Consider the following 20,802-nt stretch of genomic DNA (forward strand, 5'->3'; position numbering starts at 1 on the left):
TAGTAACAGGGCATATTGGATTCACTGGTCCTTGTAACTGACTTCCTAACCCTTTCCCAACTTTTGCTCCTCTTCCAAGGGTCAGCTTGAGTCCCATTTTGGTACAATTTGATAGTCTAGGCTTTGGTATCTTCCCCGCCTTCAGCCACAAACGTAGCATTGACAAACTCCAACGATCTGAAAGAACTCTCGACCGCTTGCTCATCCACTTCAATGTACGGAGCAGTAGTAGAAACAGAAGCAATAATGTCCTCTTCAGCATGAATACATACCAACCTTCCATCAATCACAAATTTCAGTCTCTGGTGCAATGTGGACGGAACTGCACCGGCCTGATGAATCCAAGGCCTTCCCAACAAACAATTGTACGTAGGCATAATATCCATTACGAGAAATTCCACTTCATAAGTTGCTGGACCAATATTCAGGGGAACATCAATCTTGCCCAACACTTCTCTTTTAGTCCCATCGAAAGCTCGAACCACACTTTGACAGGTTCTCATAAGTGTACTATCTAATGAAAGCTTCTTTAGAGTCACTAAGGGCATCACATTCAAAGCTGAACCATTATCAACCAAGACCCGGGACAACACATGCCCTTTACATTTAACTGTAATGTGTAAAGCCTTCTGACTACCCATCATCCCAGAAGGGATTTCATCCTCAGAAAAAGATAAAAAAATTATCAGCTTGTACATTGGAAACTAACCGATCCAACTTTTCAATGGGCAACTCTTTCGGAACAAAAGTCTGGTTCAAAACCTTTAACAAAGCATTCCTATGGGCCTCTGAACTCAAAAGTAATGATAAAACAGAAATACGGGCAGGCAACTTGTGTAACTGTTCCACAACACTGTATTCACTATGTTTCAGAAACTTCAAAAATTCTACCACTTCACTCTCGGTTACTGGTTCTTTGATAACAGGCTTATCTTCTTCTATCTGCACATCAACCTTTTTCCCCTTATCAACTGCAACCTTCTTCTCAGACTCTTTAGGTGGATTAAGCGAATAACACCTACCGCTTCTAGTAAAGCGTCCCACCTCATCTACTTCCTCATTCTCTTTTGTTACATCTCCCATCTGGCAATCATATCTCCAAGGCACTTGTTTATTATCCCGATATGAGAATGAAGATGGAGGTGTAATAACCATTTTCGAGACTACCTTCTCAGCAACTCGATTTTTGGGAGTAATAATTAGGGGACAACTGGCATTGTATACCCCTTTAAACGATCCTTCTGAAGCGCAAACTTCCGCTTCCTCTTCTTCAGCAATCTCTCTAAAGAACTCAATTTTTTTTACTGTCCATCATGTCTTGTACCAAATATAGGAAGTCAGGACATTGCTGAATATTGTGTCCTTCACTGTTATGATACAGACATACCTCTCCACTGTTAAACTGTTCACCTGTCAAACTGGGCTTCAATAATCCTACCTTGACCATCTGGCACCACACCCAACTCATGGGTGATACCACCTCACTAAAATTCCTTACAATTCTCTTTCCTTTCTCTTCAGTAATCGCGTTAACTCCTGCCCCTGCATGGCTTGGCAACGGATTCTGAGCTATATTTGGCTGCTCACTGTCACCAAAGTTGATGACATTCCTCGTTCTCAAAGCTTGGACAACCTTCTTAAAAGCATTACAATTCTCAATGGAATGCCCAGGGTTCCCTGCATGGTACTCACACTGAGCACTAGCATCATACCATTTGAGAAAATGAGGTTGCATTGGTGTCACGTGATACGGCGAAACCACATGCCGATCATACAAAATCTGAAATAATTCCTTATAAGTCATCGGGATGGGGTCAAACTGAGGCCTCTCTCTCCTCTGATCCCTTGCCCCTTGTCTATTATCATTTTATGTTGACAACCCTGCTCCTTGAGGATGGGAAACAGTGATGTTATTAGAATCGTACTGCCTCACATTACTGACTTCGCTTTCCTTTTTCCTCGTTGGTGGCCTCTTACTAGACTCTCCTCCTTCGAGCTTTCCACTCTTAATCGCCATTTCAATCATTTCTCATGCTGTAACCACATCAGCAAAACTTCGATAAGGATTACCGATAAGATGCGATAAAAAAGGAGCCTTTAAGGTGTTGACAAAAAGCATATTTGTTTCCTCCTCTTCCAATGGCGGGTGTACTTGCACTGCTACACCTCTCCATCTTTGAGCATATTGTCTAAAACTCTCGTTAGACTTCTTTTCCATTCTTTGCAACATCATCCTGTTGGGCCTAACATCTTTCACATATTTGTATTGCTCAAGAAAGGACTTAGCCAAGTCTTTCCACGATTTAATATTAGCTCTACTCAGCTGGTTATACCATCGGATTGCCGAGCCAGTTAAGCTTTCCTGAAAGCAGTGTATCAATAATTGATCGTCCCCTATGTATCCGGTCATCTTCCTACAAAACATCGTGATATGCGCAGAGGGACACCTAGTACCATCAAACTTTTCAAAGTCAGAAACTTTAAACTTTGGAGGCAAGACCAGATCAGGAACTAGACTTAACTCCTTTGCGTCAAATCCATAGACACTGGTATCTTCCTTCATGGCTCTGACCTCTCTTTTTAACTGCTTCCATTTCTCTTCCAACAGATTGTTTTGGTCCTTCTTGGCTTCTTCATCAAGGTCCGGAACTTGATGATATTGATGTTCTTCCTGATACGAACTAGATCCAGGCTGTACGTTAACAGAAGCACCGACTGGATTAATGTGCACCTTCCCGACATGAACAGGGGTCACTTGAACGTTATGAGATTGTTCTGGGGTTAACACTGGATGATGAAGTGGGTCCTCAGTTACACCTTCTGGCATAGGGCTTTTCACATGTTCTGGATTTCTTCCTTCCAACATACTCGCAAACTTGGCAAACATCTCCTTTTGGGCATTAATCATATCTTCTTGCATTTTCTTGATATTATCTTGTAACTCCAACTGAGTCTTCTCAATTTGGGCAAGTTTTTTCTCCATAACTTTCTTCCTGGTTCTGTAGGTATGCTTGGGATTTTCCAGTATTACTCTGTCACAGAGTAATTTTGCTATCGCTGATATTTATTAATGAATATGAAATATATGATATGTATAAATAAAATACGATGCAAAAATTTAAATGTATTAAAAATGCATATGCAAAATGCAGGGTGCTGATCCTGGAACGACTCCTTAGAACAACTCTTTATATTAGAACGACGTTCAATTACAAAGTTAAAACATATCACAAATAAATCTGCACCATCTCTCCTATTTCTTGTACATGTGCTAGCAACTCTACAATCTTCTGATTTTCTTCAGCCTCTAGATCCAGTTCTTTAGTTACATCAGCAGCTTCCTCAGATAGAATGACCAAATATTGAGCTATTCCCCGCGCGTGTTCTAGGTAACAAGCAATAAGGTCTTCTCTTTGCTTAACTCTCGCCTGAGCTCACTCCCATCGAAAATGCCATTGTATATCCCCCTCATAAGGAACTATCGATAGCTCACTTGATTGCCTTTGAAACTCTTGAACCATGGCTTCAAGCTCGCTCACTTGTCTCTTCAAACTTTCAACCTCCCCACGGCTCGAGTTACCTTCCTTGCTTTGGTACCGTCGTAATGCGGTCTCTAAACTTGAAATTTTCTCCTTCAACTTTTCATTCTGTGCTTGACTCTTTTGTAACCGCTGCTCTAAAGAATCATTTTCTTTCGATAAAATTTTCACCTGGTGCCTGCTTTGCTTGAGCTCTTCTTGACTCTCTCCGGCTACTCTTTTGAGGCTCGCCACCTCTTGCCTCAATTCGACAGACTTACTCGAGCTAGAACCTGCCTGAGCTTTTACCATTCGCTGATAAGTTGACCGAAGATCGTCAAAGTCTAGCCGAAGTTGCTTCTCCACTTTTTCAATTCGATCTGCTCTACTCTTCTGAATGTCGATCTCCAATCCCTTTTGATACACTTCATCTTCCAGTTTCTGCAAAGTCATTCTCCATTGTCTCCGTTCTGCTTCGAAATCGTGTTTGGCTAACTCTAATGGAGATGGCACCACTCTCAACTGTTCCTCTATTAGCTGAATATTTTCAGGATTCACTATCGGGATGTTATCGTTTACTCGACCGCTTCTCCATTGCTCGTACTCTTGAGATAACCCGAGGTCATAGGTGAACAAATTCACGCGACGAGTTTGCTTCCAGGCCTCAGCAACCCCTTTAACTTTACCCTTATACTGATCTCCTTTGAATGCAAAATCCGATCCTACCAAGTCCCACGTGGCTGGGATGAACTGCCTCGATCCATACTGTCTGGAAACTAGTAGCGGCGCATACCCAACAGAACCCCATATACCTGGCAAAGGAACCCAATCTCGCTCTCCACATCGGTAAAGTATATCCGAAGAGGTATTCCACGAAGCTCGCCACAAAATATCTCCATCTCTGATATCCTTGAAGATGACCATCCATTTTTCTTCGGTGAAGCCCCCAGGCCATTCTTTAGAAAGAAAATCTTTCAAAGGAGAAAACCCCTCTATAAACACTCGTCCTGGTGCTCTTTCAACATGTTTGAAATGACTCAGAATCCACACTAGCATCAAAGGCGCACATCCTATAAAGCGTCATTCTCCCTCGCGCCTACAAGAACTCAAAGACCGAAACGTCTCAGCTAAAATGACTGGAACAGGATCCACGTGCTTGTCTAATCTTTCAAACAGGTCAACAACTGATACGTCTACATATCCTAGCACTTTTGGAAAAATAACGAGCCCATAAATCCCTAAAGCAAACAAGTCAAGCTTCTTTCTCTTATCAGGATGATGAGCAATTACTTCTTTCAGAGCAGCCCAAGAGATGCACTCACTGTCTCCCTTCTTCTTAATGTTTCTGATTACCCAATCTTCACTCATTCCGGTCATCAATAGTAATTTCTTCTTAAATGAAGGAGTGACTGGCAGCTTGGTATATATTCTATCTATCTGGGACCTCGGACAACGGACCAATGCTTGATGCTCCTCTATTGTTGGTGTCATATCCACTCTACCGAATGTGAAACAGCTATAAGCAGGATTCCAGAACTGCGCCAATGCTCTAAACATATTTCGGTTAATAGGAACATCCAGAAGATACGGAATATCGCCGTACAACTGATAAACATCTCCTTATTGGCTGCTTCCCATCTTCCTCATATCTCTCTTAGCTCACTCAGATCATTCTGACGTACGTTGATGTGAGTGTAACCAAATAACTCTGACACATATCCAGGTATCATGCTGTCTCCATTGGTCAATTGGGACTGTTCCGACAACCTCAGAACATTTGCATTGTCCTCAACATCTTTCTGAACCGTTCGTTCCATATTACTGGCCTTCTATATGGACATCGACCCCAAATCAACACCATGTAATGGAAAATGCAATACAAAACAGAAAAGAAACAAGGCAAAAACAACAAAAGATCGGTTAGTAAACATGAAGCAATTAATTCAGGATAATAATTTGTTCAAAAATCCTACCCACATATGCTGACTACCCCATCATGCTTTATCAGATCCTACCCAACATGATATCTACCCCCATGCTTTGTTATTCACAAAAATAAATCCTAACCGCATGATATCTAATTCGCATACTTATTCAAAAAATAAACCTAACCACATGATATCTAGTTCGCATGCTTGTTCGAAAAATAAACCTAACCACATGATATCTAGTTCGCAAGCATTTATTCGAAAAACGAAAATAAATGACTAAAAAAAAAGCTTTTCCTTGTGTACCCTCCTCACGGGATTCTTAAGGTTTGGGTTTGGTTCAACCTAAGTTCAGGCTCTATGTTCACTATATGTCGGGTTAGGTTCTAAAGTAATAGGTTCTCGAATTGTCCTTGTCGGTGCCCCTTGGGCTACCGAACCCTCAATCCTGGCCCATCATAGGCTTTAGGGGATCGAGTTCAATTTCGAGGGAACACACCTCCTTATGTCCATGCGGAGGTGAATACCATCACGAGGACCATAAGGCGTGAGCTCCAGGAGCGATCCACTATCCCATGCGGAGGTGAAAACCACACGAGGGCATAGTCTCTCACTCCTACTTAATTAGGACGGAGCAGGGTTTTAGCTCATGTTATGATAATGCAGCTGTGCAGTGTGTGAGGAAAAGCAAAAAAGCAATCAATAAAAACACTCAAATCAATTCCCAAAACACAATCATTCTGAAATCATTAGCAAACAGATCAGTACAACTATTTAATTGTCAATCGAATTAAATTAAAGAAATCAAAATACAAACAAAACTTATTAAAAACAAAGCAAGGGATCAAAAACCAAATTAAAACGAATTTATAATTTCCAATTGCAAAGACAATTAATTAATCGACTATCAGCCTGACTCTCTAAAAAAATGTCCCCAGCAGAGTCGCCAAGCTGTCGAAACGATTTTTCTCTTAAAAGTGAGAAAAGTGTGAGATTTTTGAAAACCACATTAATTCTTAATTATCTCTTTTTAATTTAAAAACAAATGCGATTTAAAAGACCTCTTGTTTCAAAAAAAAAATTGGATTTCCTTTACGATCGAAAAATACGGTTCAAAGAGTCGCCACCAATCTTTGATTAGGGTGTGATTGGGCACCCAAAAATGCTTTGTCATTTTAAATTAAAATTAATTTTAATTAAAACAACAAATTGAGGTCTGCGTTACCAAATCCGAGTTCGGGAGTCGGTTACGTATGGGGAAGGATTAGCACCCCCACAACGCCCTAAATCGGTACCTAGTCGATTAATTAACGTTTTTGCAATGAACTTTACAAATTCGAACTTAATTTGATTTTTGATCCCATAAAACAAATATATAAATTTAAAAATATTCAACAACACTCAAACAAATTAAATTAAAATTACCAAGTCGTTTTAGAAAGATAAAGAGTGTTCGATTATTTACAAATATCGAGACCAGATCTTAAAAGCTATAACAACATTTTCTCGATAAATTTAAATAAACGAACACTTCCTTTTCTTTCGTTCCCAAATTTTAAGTGACGCATCAATTTTTTTTGTTTCACTTTCGGGATACACTTTTAATTTAAAATCATCAAAACGGCCCTCTAATCAGTTAAGACAGACCACTCAAGACAATTTTAAATTAAAAGGGTATTACCCTTAGTCCGATTATATAATAAGTCGGGTTATGCAAATGAGGTTAGCATGCAAATTACAATACCACTAATTAATAAAATGATATAAGTAAACAAAACAAATGTAATTATAGAAAATAATATTTAATACATTAAATATACTAAAAACCAATAAAATTTAATATTCTAATGACTTTTTAAAAGCAATGCTAATATCCGTAAGGTTAATTTATTTAAAGAATTTTTTTTAAAAAAAACCATTAATAAATATATATATACATATGTTACAAATTACTTAATTATTAACAAAAATTACTTAATATAATTATAATTTATTAAAATCCATGTAAAATCTATTTAATTAAACACTATTTTTTCATAATACCCTTATACGTATATCATGATAAATAATAATAATAACCTAAGGACAAAAAATAAAAAATAAATGGATACATAACTTTGAAATTAAATCATAAATTTAATATAAATCAAGTCCAAATATATAAACTATCACATTCCATGTACTGAAATTAAAATAAATCCTTAATCTCATATTAGACTAAAATGTAATTCTCAAAATAAATATCATAAATGTATAAAAAATGAAAATTCAAAACAATTAGATTCAAGGGGCTAAAATTAAATATCACAAAAATTAATGGTGGAATCAGAAGCTAAAAAAAATCAACATGGACCAAATAATAGTTTCATCCTAAAATTTTAATGGCTATACACTAATTAACCCAAATATCTTAATATAAAGCTAAATAAAACTAACCTAAGCTAACTATCACTCCCTGCCGCTCTCTCTTTGCTTTCAACTCTCCCATTTTCTTCTCAAACGACACTGCTTTCCAAACATCACAATACACGGTTGGCTACCCCAACCATCTAGGAAACAACGACAGCCTTTTCCTATTTAATCCTCACAACGTCGCATCGGCCACCACTCGGTGGCCACTCCACTCGACGACAACCATTCAACAAAGAGGAAACCCAAGCTAAGCCATATAAACCGAGAATCTTGTTTTTATCTTCTCACTCTCTCGACAAGGACCTTAGAAGCTCACTGTCTTCACCCAACCGACTTATCAGATTTACCTCTCCGACGCTCGACAATGAAAACCAAAAGCAGAATATTACATAAACAAAGACACCACACCTAAGGTAAGACTACCCTCTTCCCTTTATCCTTATATCTCCATTCCAAAGTACTCACATACCCACACACAAATACCATACACTATAGACTATAACAGAATCGAATATTCTTTAGAAATTTCCATTGATTTTTATAGATATAGAAAAACGCCTCAAATACAAACATGAGTTTTAACACTTACCTTTCCTCTGTTACAAATGAAAATGAAAAAGGAATTTGTTGTGCTGTCCTGCGTGTAAAAAATGAAAGGAAAAGCCGATCCTTTGATTTCACTGACTTCAATTTATCCCCCCTTTTGGTTGTTGATGATTTTTCTCCTTTGTTTGTTTACCCTTCTCTCTCCCTGTAATCCTCTCTTTTCTGTCTTTTCTCTATTTCGTCTCGTTCTTCCCTAATTCCTGATCACGCCCCCCCTTTTTTTTTCTATGCGTTCCCTCCTTTTCTCTATATTTCTCATGGTTGATAGTTTCTAGTGGTTAAAACCCCCTCAAAACTGACCCCCACTCTCTATCTAGTGGTTAATTTTAACTGCTAAAACTGACCACAATTTCTCTCATCTTTAGCATGCTGCTGTTGTCCATCGGTTTGGAGATGGACCTCCATCTGGTTTAGGCTCATCTGGGCTCTCATTGCTTCGGGTCTGCTCCGACTTGGCCCCAGACAGAAACGAGCATCTACACAGATAAAAACAAAAACAAGCGTGTTAAAAATTATAAGTTTTGAAATTTTCATCAACTATTTGGAGAAACACAACATACATTGGCCAGCCCACGACTAACACTAAATGAAGCATTTCAAGAATTAGATTGATGTTAAAGTTGTCAATCTCCAGCCACATTGCCAGATGGGTAAGAATTTAGGGATGGCATGGGTTGGGTTTCCAGCCAACCCAACCCAACCTGAAAAAATATATACCCTCCACCCGAAACCCCACCCCACCCGAGTTTAGGGTGACTTCACCTGACCCATCTTTTGAGATAAAACCCGAACCCGACCTGAAACAAATATATTTATAAAAGGATATTAATTTTATTCAATAAAATAGGGATCAAATTGAAAAAATAATTGAGAGGGGTATTATTCCAAATATCCCCAAATATAAAAGGTATAAATACATTATTTTTCGGGTCGGGTATTTTTCATCCTAAACCCAAACTCGAATTTATAGGTCAGGTCGGTCGGAACCCGTCGGGTTCAGGTCCCATGCCCTTCCCTAGCTCAGATTCAGTCAAGCTAGGTTGAACACTGAACCATAAAAAACAGCAAATGGCAATACCTGTGCTAGCCGTAGAAGGCGAAATTATTGCTTTCAAAGAATTGGAGTTGAGAAGAGGCTCTCCTTCGATTTCGTCATCTTTTAAGCCACTAGAAATGGTTGAGCCAGGCCTTCTGCCTAATGTAATTCCAACACCCCTGTCCATCACTGTTTGCCTAACTAAACCCAAACCATTCCTCCGATTACTTAGCCTATGGCTACCTCCAAACAAACTACGTGCATGGTAGTGACTCGTTGCTCTATCCCTAAGCATTTGGGCTTCAGCAAGTAAAGGCAAAGGTAATAGTGACAAAACTTCCTCTGAAGAAGTCAAAAGCACCTGGAACCAAGGCTAGTAAAGTTATTATTGTTCAGTTATTAACAAGAGGAAAGTTTACATTACAAACCTCTTCACGAATATCAGCAGGGAAGGTGGCAATGATAGAGGTATTATCCATGTCCACAGGTCGACCCTCAGCTTGCAGTGCAACTCTCTGTGCTCTTTGCTGTGCTAATACTTCTGCCTGAATGTCTGGTGGAAGAGCAGCTAAGAACTCCAGGTCAATATTATCTGCTGAAGGTGGTACATCAGTTGGAGGTCGAACAGATTGGGATTGTTGTGAAGCCAAAACTTCTGCCTGTAGGTCTTCAGGTAACGCCTCCAAGAGAAGGTAGGATCAATGGCATTAGAACCAGGACCCTCAATATTAACACTCGCTTGATCAGCCTGATTAGCATCCTGAGACTCCAGTGTGTCTGGCTCCCCTGCACCAATTTCAAGAGGTATTGATTGTTCAGTTTGGTTCCCTTCAGCATCAGTAGTATTCATTTCAACATCAATATGCTCATGAAGTGAAGACCCATTAGAATCACCTGGGACTGGCATCTCCAAAGCAGAATCTGTCAAACTATGATTACCTGCCCGACCATCTCCTCCTGACAATCCATCATCACCCATGGCTTGCAGTGAGAGGTTTCCGGGCACAGCAGAATCCCCCTCAGGCAAGTTAACCATTTCAGAAAATTGCTCTACTTGATCAGAGACTGTTGCACCATTCCTGTCTCCAATTTCCATGTTATCCCGCTCATCTGGTGCATTGTTCAAAGAAAATGTTTGAGATAATATCCCTTCACGTCTTTGAATTGATTCAGCCATTTCACCAGCAACAGACAGAGAATTGGGCTGCCCATCACATGTAACACTTTCACTTGTTGGATTATGTTCATCCGAGATTCCATTGTTATTTTCTTGCTGCTGATGTTCACTGCTCACTGCTAGCATTTTCTCCTTGTACCACAGCCTTGCCATCATTTGATGGAGTAGCACCTAATGGTTGCAACTCCTGGATTCCAGAATTTTGTGAGTGCCTTTCTGCTAAATCGTTCGAAGGAGTTGTACTGCAGAAATGAGATATAAACTGTTCCTCTACAGCCTGTGCAATTGCTGCAGCTTGAGCACTTGCTTGTGGCTGACCATCATCAGTCCATCGTCCATCACCACCCCCTCCTCCCTTGCAGATGCAATGATCCATGCCTACAGAATAATCAGTCAAAGGCGTCGGTGCTGCACAACCCAATCGATGACCAAATAGACCATTCGGTGCCTGATCATATGGCCGACCTGGAGCATCAAACATGTAGAACTGAGTAACATCAAAACTCCCAGAGGAGATAGCTTCCAAATCCCTGAATGAATTCCCACCAGATGACCGCATAGAACTTAAGTCCCCTGACTGGGACGGTCTTAACAGAAGAGGAAGTTGAAAGCCATTTACTTCTGTAACAGAACGATCAAAAGACGATCTGCCATTAGATCGCCTGCGTTCAAAACCTACAGGCCTACGAAGACCAAAGAGATCATCCACATTCACACCCTCAAAAGGCTCAGCAGTCTGATCAATCAAACCACTTGCAGCTCCAGGCTGACCAAGTACCTGCAGATGATCTAACCCATCGAGGGCTTCCCTCCACCTTACCTCTATAACGCGGTGACCATCAAAGTCATCATCTTCCTCATCAATCATGTCATCATTATAGTCATCTCCCAAACCGTAATCATCATGGTCCTCCACATAAGTATCAGCAAGAGATATCATTCCAGCACCATCTTCAGCTATATCCTCATCCTCTCCTTCTCCTTCGTCATCATCCCCATCATCAGCCATGTCATCATCCTCATCACCCATATCATCATCTGCCCTATTCTCCACTCTGAATGTCATCTCAATTTGCTCAGTGTTATGCAACACACCACCTTCAATTTCTTCATGCATGAAATCCATCACAAGTTCCACATGCGTGTTGCTAGCTGCAGGCTCCACCTCAACTCTCATATCTTGGTCAATAGGATCATTTGAGTTAGCATTGTAATTTTCAATTTGTGAAGTTGCTTGATGTTGCTGCTGCTCAGTCACCTCTGCATCTACATCTGCTTGTTGACCACTCCCATTCTGAGTGTGCTCTATTTCGTCAACAGCTGATACAGTTACCTGATCAATATGTCTTTCTGATGACTTCTTCTTGTTGGAACCGTCTAACTTAAAAAACTGTTCATTTGCATTAGCAGCTCTTGTCAGGCTCTCCAAAGCCTTGAGCATCAGATTTACAGTTTTGGGTGCATCAGAATGATCTAAGTCAATCACTTCAAGTATATTGGTTAGATACTGAACAACTCTTCCTTCAATCATGCTTTTTGCTATATCTGGTGAGCAGCCAGTGCCAGGTAAGTTGCTTGATGATGAGTTCTTTGACAAAATTGAATATGACAAATCAGCAAAACCAAATACCCTTTTGTCAGGCACCAATGAATTATTTATTGAATTGCTCTCCACATTAAAGAGAGAAGATAAGGCTTTCACAAGTTCATTAATCACTCTTTTACGACCTTCACAGGAACGACCACACAGAACCACCAGGAACCAAGAAGCTTTTTCAGATAACTTGTCCCTCCATTCATCAAGTCCAGATGATTTATCAACAGATAATGGAAGCAAACTATGCAAAATATGATGAACAATGCCGGGGCTGCCAGATGCATCTGATTGATTAGAAACACGGTGTTGACCCATTTCTGAATCCCTTTTCAATATGACTCCTACCGCATGTACATACATTGAAAGAATATCACTCAATAACTTAAGGACAAAAGTCACCTTAGCAAGCGCAGCAGAGTTTTCAGTTTCAGACTCCACTTTCCTAGTTTCTTCAACCTTTTACTTACCCTTCACCTTGCTTGCAGGTTCATCAATCTCCATTGAAGTTAAGCCAATTGCATTATCCTCATGGCCTTTTTCAGAAGGATATTTCAGAACTATTTCAAGAAGCTGATCAATCACTTGAGCAAGATTGGCTGGAATCTTTTTGTGGCCTTTGGAATACCTACCTGTTCCATCATTTACCTTACTCTCGGGAATTTGCACAGATTCATTTGAACCTAACCCAACTTCAGCACCAGAAGCTTTCAATTTGTCTCTGTCTCTCTCCTTTTCCTTCAATAGAACTATAAAGGGCCTACCTCCTGATGACTCCAATTGACAAATTGCAGTAGCAGCTTTCATAAAACCTACAGGGTCTCTGCAGATAACAGGTGCCATTGATGTTCGAGGTGAAACACGTCCAGCATGCCTGCTTCCACTCAAAGTCTGTTTAATCTCCAATTCCATGGCAGTTTGCAGAGTCTGAGGATCTTCAAGGAGATGTCTAATAAATTGCAGATGCAACAGTATCATAACCAGGGAAAAAACAAGTTCTTGGAAGACTAAAAAGAGCAGCTAAGCCTCCATTTTCGAGAAATTGCAAAGCTAATGCATGTGCTTTTGTTAGGCGAGTACATAACTGAAGAACAGCCTGCATGACCGCTGCTGGAACGTGCCGTCTGATTAGATCACATGCAAGAAGAAGCAACTTCTCAGTCTCTTCTATGCACAAGTAACCAGTAGATTTTCCCAATATTTTCTCAAATGGAGTGATTGATTCTTTCTCGTTAGCATCTAAAGCTGATTTTTTTGTTAGGAAAATAAACCGAGTACAAGTAATTTCCCTATAACCAGATTAGTGAGAATGCGAAATAAAAGCGGAAAAATAATACCCGAAAATTGATAACGGAGTTCAGCCAATTGTGCTTACGTCTCCGGGCTGCTGCAGATCTTTTACTAAGAGAGAAAATTTACAGGTGTTTACAAAACACTCACTACTCACAAGAAAGCTCTCTAGTATAGGAAGAAAGAAATGTTTTGGGATGATTTTGAAGCTAAATGGGTAAGGGTATTTATAGTAGAAACTTAGGGACTAATCTTTGAAAATACCCTAAAGTGCAATGACTAAAGTGAATTTTACCCATTCCTATTTTCAACAAACATCTACCAAAATTTTACCAAACTTTGAAAAACATTTTTCAAAGAAACATTTACCAAACTTTGAAAAAAACATTTTCCAAAGTTGGTTGCCAAACTTTGAAACTTTTAACAATCTCCCACTTGAAGACTGATTTTAATATGTCTTCACACCTCGATCAATGCAGCAGCATGTCTGGTCTATTTATTCTAGCATGCCAACTGAAGTTGAACACAACTTCAGTTTGTCCGTAGTCACCGTCTTTGTCAACATGTCTGCCGGATTTTGAGCTCCACTAATCTTTTCAAGTTTCAAAATCCCATCTTCCAGAAGAGACCGGATAAAATGATATCTCAATTGTATGTGCTTTGTCCTGGAATGAAAAGACGGATTCTTTGCTAGATGGATAGCACTTTGACTGTCGCAATACAAGATATTGTTTTCTTGTTCTTGCCTAACTCTTCCAAGAAACTTTGGAGCCAAACCATCTCCTTGCTGGCTTCCGTAACAGCGACATATTCTGCTTCAGTTGTGGAGAGAGCAACTATCTTCTGTAGTTGAGAAACCCAACTCACTGCAGTTCCTCCTAGAGTATAGACATACCCTGTAGTGCTCCTTCTGATGTCGACATTTCCGGCTAAGTCAGCATCTACATAGCCTGTCAGTATCATATCTCCACCTTTGAAACAAAGTGCTTTGTTTGTGGTACCACGAAGATATCTGAGGATCCATTTGACTGCTTCCCAGTGTACCTTGCCCGGATTATTCATGTACCTGCTAACAGCTCCCACTGCATGAGCAATATCTGGTCTGGTACAAACCATGGCATACATCAGACTTCCAATTGCTGAGGCATACGGCACCTTCACCATGTGTGCACGTTCTTCCTCCGTCTTTGGTGATTGGTCTTTGGAGAGTCTGAAATGAACACCTAAAGGTGTACTTACTGGTTTAGCATCTTGCATGTTGAACCTGGAGAGTACTTTGTTGATGTACTCAGCCTGTGATAACATCAAAGTCCCGACTTTGTGTCTCTCTTGATCCTCATCCCAAGAATCTGCTTTGCAGCGCCCAGATCCTTCATAGCAAACTGCTTCGACAATTTTTGCTTCAAGTGTATAATCTCTTGCATGTCTGAGCCTGCAACGAGCATGTCATCAACGTACAATAATAAAATAATGAAGCTGTTGTCGAACCTCTTGATGTAGCAACAATGATCTGCTTGGCATCTGATAAAACCACTGCTACTCATGAAGCTATCGAACTTCTTGTACCACTGTCTAGGAGCTTGTTTTAACCATACAAGCTCTTCTTCAACCTGCATACCAGGTTTTCTTGTCTGCCTCTATGAAGCCTTCTGGCTGCCTCATATAGATTTCTTCCTCCAAATCACCATGAAGGAAAGCTGTCTTTACATCTAACTGCTCAAGATGTAATTCTCTGCAGCTACAATTTTCAACACCAGTCTGATTGTAGACAATTTTACGACTGGAGAGAAAATTTCATTGTAGTCAATACCTTCTTTTTGCTGAAAGCCTTTGACAACCAATCTTGCTTTGTAGCGTTTGCTCCCATCGTGCTCTTCTTTGATCCTGTAAATCCACTTGTTGTGGAGCGCTTTCTTGCCTGGTGGTAATTCAGCTAATTCCCATGTCTGATTTGACATAAGCGAGTCCATCTCATCTTTCATGGAAGACTCCCACTTGACTGAATCCTCCACTTGCATTGCTTCATCATAGCACTCTGGTTCACCATTGTCAGTCAGCAACAAGTAGTGTAAAGAGAATACCGTTGGATTGGTTTAGGAATTCTGGAGGAGCGTCTCAGTTCTGGTGTGCCTGGTTCTTCTTGAACTGCTTCAGGATTGATCTGAACATCATTTCCAGAAATCTCCTCGAACTCAGCAATTCCTTTGTTTCAGCTTCGGTATTACTTGATTCTGCGGTTGATCTATCTTTGTACATCACATTTTCATTGAAAATGACGTCTCTGCTTCTGATGATCTTCCGATTTTCATAGTCCCAAAACCGGTAACCGAACTCTCACGCCATAACCAACAAAGGCACATTTGTTGGACTTAGCATCAAGCTTACTTCTTTCAGCAGTCTATGTGTACATAAGAAATACAACCAAACACTCTTAAGTGTGAAAGGTTTATTTCTTTCTTGCTCCAAACTTCCTCTGGTATTCTGCCATCCAAAGGAACTGAGGGCCCACGGTTGATCAAGTAAGCTGCAGTGTTGATTGCTTCAGCCCATAGAAATTTGGGCAAGCCGGCATGTATCCTCATACTTCTGGCACGTTCATTCAGAGTTCTGTTCATGCGCTCTGCTACACCATTATGTTGCGGTGTCTTGGGAACTGTTGTCTCCATCTTGATCCCATTGTTTTGCACAGAAATCTCTGAATCTACTGTCTCTGTACTCTCCTCCATTGTCAGACCTCAACCGCTTGACTTTCAACCAGTCTCATTTTCCACCATGGCCTTCCATTTTCTGAAGGTATCAAAGACTTCTGATTTCTTCTTCAGAAAATAAACCCACACCTTCCTTGTTGAATCATCGATGAAGGTGACATATATAGTGAGCCTGCAAGAGATGGAACTGGGGATGGTCCCCATACATCAGTATGAATCAATTCTAACCTTTCTGTCTTGGGTGTCTTGCCAATCTTTGCAAAACTGACTTTCTTTTGTTTGCCAAAGATGCAATCCTCGCATAGTCCGACATCTACATTCTTTAGATCCGGCAGCTTCCCTTTTGACAAAAGTGTCTTCATCCCTTTCTCGCTCATATGGCCGAGCCTTTGGTGCCATAGGTTTGATTTTCCATCAGCATCTGCTACTGCAATGATATCTCTAAATTGGAGGTTACATAGAGAGTACCAGTCTTCTTACCACGAGCAATGACGAGTGCTCCTTTGGTAATCTTCCATTCACAGCCTGAAAAGGTTGTGCTATATCCTTCTCCATCAAGCTGTCCAACAGAAATCAGATTTCTTTTGAGGCCAGGAATATGTCTCACTCCTGTCAGCTTCCAGGTGGTCTGGTTTTGGCAACTTTAGTCGGATGTCTCCTTTTCCGACGATCTTTAAGGTTTCATCATCAGCAAGATGAACCTTCCCAAAATCACCACTGACATAGTTCTCCATGATTCTTGGCATGGGGTGGAGTGGAAAGATGCCCCTGAATCCAAGATCCATGATTCAATCGGACTGTTGACGCTTAGAATCATGGCATCACCTGTCTCCTCTGTCACGTTGGCAGATTCCTGTGCACCGGTATCTTTCTTCAGTGCTCGGCAATCTCTTTTAAAGTGACCTTTCTTGCCACAATTATAACAGGTAAATCTTTCTTTCCCGTTCTAGATTTTTCCCGTCTGGATTTTGATCTGCCACGATTTGAATATCTTTCTGAAGTTCTTCCTCTAGACTCCGTGTGCAAGGCTGAGGAGGTTGATGCTTCACCCGATTCTCTCCGTCGAATTTCTTCACTCAGTACCAGATCCCGAACATCGTCAAATTTTATTTGCTGTTTCCCGACGAACTGCTGACTGCTGTAACAGTAGCATTCCAACTGTCTGGTAGAGATGATAAGAGAATTAAAGCTCGAACTTCATCATCGAACTCAATTTCCACTGAACTCAACTGGGTTGTGATTGTGTTGAGTTCATTTAGGTGTTGTGCCACCGATGCCCCTTCCGTCATCCGCAATTGAATAATCGCCTCATCAAATGAACTTTGTTTGAGGCCGATGGCTTCTCGTACATACTGGAGAGAGCCGCCATAAGACCCGCAGTGGTCTTTTCCTTTGCTATGTTAAAGCAACATTGCGGGATAACGTCAGTCGGATAACTCCGAGGGCTTGTCTGTCGAGAAGAGCCCAATCTTCATCCTTCATGCCCTCTGGTTGCTTTCCTGAGAGAGGTTGATATAGATTTTTGGTACAAAAAATCTTCAATCTGCATCTTCCAAAAGCCAAGTCCGCACCATCGAACTTTTCAATTTTCACCTTCCCTTCGTCTGCAGCCATCGCTCCCACTCGAATCTGGCTTCGTTTGGATCGTTTCTGACAATTCTTGCGAATCACTGTGTATTAGAACACCACCGTCGACAAACTCGTATCGCCGACCGAATTTCACTATTCCGAAATTCACTATTCACGTGAATAGTAATGAATAGTAACCTCGCAGAAAATTTGACAAAATTCACAACCAAAGCTCTGATACCAGTTGTTAGGAAATAAACCGAGTACAAGTAATTTCCCTATAACCAGATTAGTGAGAATGCGAAATAAAGCGGAAAAATAATACCCGAAATTGATAACGGAGTTCAGCCAATTGTGCTTACGTCTCCGGGCTGCTGCAGATCTTTTACTAAGAGAAAATTTACAGGTGTTTACAAAACACTCACTACTCACAAGAAAGCTCTCTAGTATAGGAAAAAGAAATGTTTTGGGATGATTTTGAAGCTAAATGGGTAAGGGTATTTAGTAGAAACTTAGGGACTAATCTTTGAAAATACCCTAAAGTGCAATGACTAAAGTGAATTTACCCCATTCCTATTTTCAACAAACATCTACCAAATTTTACCAAACTTTGAAAAACATTTTTCAAAGGAACATTTACCAAACTTTGAAAAAAACATTTTCCAAAGTTGGTTGCCAAACTTTGAAACTTTTAACATTTTTCTCTGTAATTAATTCTGGAACTGTCAAAGAAGCATGCTCCCCATATGAGTCAGGCTGAGATACTGTCTGAGTACCCTCCATCATTCCATAAAATATTCTTGATCGTGACTGCAACATATCATCCGAGATTAAAAGTAAAGCACTGATACATTTTGGTGCCGTAATCTTGCTCCCCAAGTCATTTCTAGCCTTGAATTCCATCAATATATCAATGACAGCAGGTACTATACCATTCTGGCCAGCAATTTCACGTGTATTTCCATCCTCAGAAAGAAACAGTGCTACAATATGAGATATCATACATAATGCAGTGGAGTCCTTAGAAAAATCCAGTGGGCAGAGCTTCAGCTGCTGAATAAGAAATGATAGAACTTTTGGACGGTCTTCTCCTTTGTTATGATTGCAAAGTGCTACAAACAAGTCTGTCAATGAAAATGTCATGTTATTACTACACTGGAACAACTTCAAAGATGCATTGAGGATATCATCAATTGGAGGTAATGGAGGTGGCCCTTCTTCTGTCAACTTTGGAAGTCTGAAACCCATTAGCTTATCAACACTGTCAACTTTGGAAGTCTCTGATGAATTTCCAAGTGATAGAGCAAGTGCTCGAGCTAGTTCATCATCCTCTTGCACAGGATCGTCAGCATGACTAACCAGCCATTCCATGGCCATTTCAACACTATTTGTTTCACTCGTCGCAGGGCTTCCTCTGCTCTAGCCCTGAAAACCCCATCTCAACAATGGTAGCAATGGTTCCTTCATCGGGTGGAGGGGGCATGAACGTTGGTTTGTGCTTCCTGTAATAGTGCTGCGATTTTGTTTCACATCACCAACACCACAGTTTACATGCATGACAAGTGAAACAACAGAAGCCATAAAACCAGGACAACAATTAGGAAACAAGGGATGGTTCCAGATAGGTAGAATCACATCCAGCACCTCACACTGCAGCATTCGCACAAAATTTTCTGGGTCCCTAGGGATACTGAAGATCCCATTTAACAAACCAGCACCAACTAGCTGAGTCTTGGATGCAGAATTCCCATATAATAATAATGAAGAGTTAACAAAATATTCAAGAACACGGCAGTAGCATTGTAATGTATCAAGCAGCCATGTACCGTGGGACAAGTTATTTGTTTCACCTGCTTTTTTGTGCTCAATGCCAGGTGTATGGATAGAAGGGGGTAACGTCCACAATAACTGACTAGTAGCTTCAAGGTGGTAAGTAATTTCCTAAAGGTTGCATGGACATAAAAATTATAAACCATTCCTGTATAACACGTACGACGCCTGCTGTCGAATGTCAATGCTCCATGTCATCAACAACTTTCCCAAGGTATCGACACTTGACTGACAGTGATGTATCAGCAAATCCCGGATAACAAGATATCCCATTGAAACCTAGTGTCTCAAAAAATATTTGAGCCAGCACCATACCTAGAATCTTTGAAGCTGAATTTAATGATTCGGCATCAGCTCTACAACGGTAAGGTGAGGTAAACCTTTTAACAAGTGCTGTGAAAAAGGACCGTAATGTGAAAGCAAGCTTGTTAAAAATTTCTATCGCAAGAAGGCCAGGACTTTTTGTTTTCAAATTCTGGACAGGTTACATTTCTGGCAAACTGTGAGGAGTTTCAGAATCAATATTAAGAGCATTTAGGTGTCGACCATTCCTTCCACCCCTTAAACGTGACAAACCATGTTGACTATGACGGTGCAAACTTTCATTAGAACGAACAAGTGAAAGATACTCTCGTTCTGCACTACCCAGAAACTCAGAACCACTCCTAACAGAAATTGGGTTCATGTATCTCAAGGCTGGGATACTGGTATCGTCATCACTTTCACCTTCTTGATCAGCTGTCCGCTTCTCATCAGCCATGGTCTCATTACACAAAGAAATTTGCCAAATTATTTCACTGTATAAGCTCCCAAGATTTGTCAATACAACAGCTTCTTCAGTGCTCAACTCAGAGGCAACACTAACACTAGCAGTTCCCTTCAAAAGAAAATTGGACAGAGACAATATACCTTCAAGACTAGAAAGATATCTCAAAGAGAAAATAACCTCAGTGACCAAAAATCCCATATAATATACGATTTTAACCAACTTTTTCCGGATTTGCCAAAATGACCAACAAAATCGCAATGCGATCGCTAATTCGCAACGCGATCTCCATTATCGCAAATCAGTTTCCAGATTCGCAACGCGATTATGACTATCGCAATGTGATTTTCCAATTTCGCGTTGCGATT

At 40.4% G+C, this 20,802-nt stretch overlaps 4 protein-coding genes and 1 long non-coding RNA gene across 5 annotated transcripts in view; 1 reads left to right on the forward strand and 4 right to left on the reverse strand.

The window, feature by feature from the left end:
- The window catches only part of LOC120198471 (E3 ubiquitin-protein ligase UPL1-like), a 19,363-nt gene extending 9,799 nt beyond the window's left edge, over nt 1-9,564 (reverse strand). Inside the window, exon 1 of the mRNA XM_039199807.1 lies at nt 9,543-9,564. The gene's annotated coding sequence lies outside the window, so the exon portion shown is untranslated. The remainder of the gene's footprint in view (nt 1-9,542) is intronic.
- LOC120197781 lies at nt 9,009-9,520 on the forward strand. Its single transcript, XR_005523304.1, has 2 exons — nt 9,009-9,114; nt 9,484-9,520. It is a non-coding gene; the product is annotated as an uncharacterized LOC120197781 (long non-coding RNA).
- Nucleotides 9,565-9,984: 420 nt separating the features above from the next.
- Nucleotides 9,985-10,778, reverse strand: LOC120197779 (E3 ubiquitin-protein ligase UPL1-like). Its single transcript, XM_039199179.1, has 2 exons — nt 10,440-10,778; nt 9,985-10,328 (listed from the first exon to the last, which is right to left on the reverse strand). Exons 1-2 carry the CDS (start codon nt 10,675-10,677, stop codon nt 10,069-10,071), a joined length of 498 nt encoding a protein of 165 aa, XP_039055110.1. The 5' UTR covers nt 10,678-10,778; the 3' UTR covers nt 9,985-10,068.
- A 5-nt stretch (nt 10,779-10,783) lies between these two features.
- On the reverse strand, nt 10,784-12,664 carry LOC120198472 (E3 ubiquitin-protein ligase UPL1-like). Its single transcript, XM_039199809.1, has one exon. It carries the CDS (start codon nt 12,632-12,634, stop codon nt 10,784-10,786), a length of 1,851 nt encoding a protein of 616 aa, XP_039055740.1. The 5' UTR covers nt 12,635-12,664.
- Nucleotides 12,665-13,220: 556 nt separating this feature from the next.
- On the reverse strand, nt 13,221-19,215 carry LOC120198473 (E3 ubiquitin-protein ligase UPL1-like). Its single transcript, XM_039199810.1, has 2 exons — nt 18,542-19,215; nt 13,221-13,527 (listed from the first exon to the last, which is right to left on the reverse strand). Exons 1-2 carry the CDS (start codon nt 19,213-19,215, stop codon nt 13,221-13,223), a joined length of 981 nt encoding a protein of 326 aa, XP_039055741.1.
- Nucleotides 19,216-20,802: the final 1,587 nt, after the last annotated feature.

The sequence above is a fragment of the Hibiscus syriacus genome, unplaced genomic scaffold, assembly GCF_006381635.1.
Source record: "Hibiscus syriacus cultivar Baekdansim isolate YM2019G1 unplaced genomic scaffold, ASM638163v2 tig00117056_pilon, whole genome shotgun sequence".
In the NCBI taxonomy this organism is placed as follows: domain Eukaryota; kingdom Viridiplantae; phylum Streptophyta; class Magnoliopsida; order Malvales; family Malvaceae; genus Hibiscus; species Hibiscus syriacus.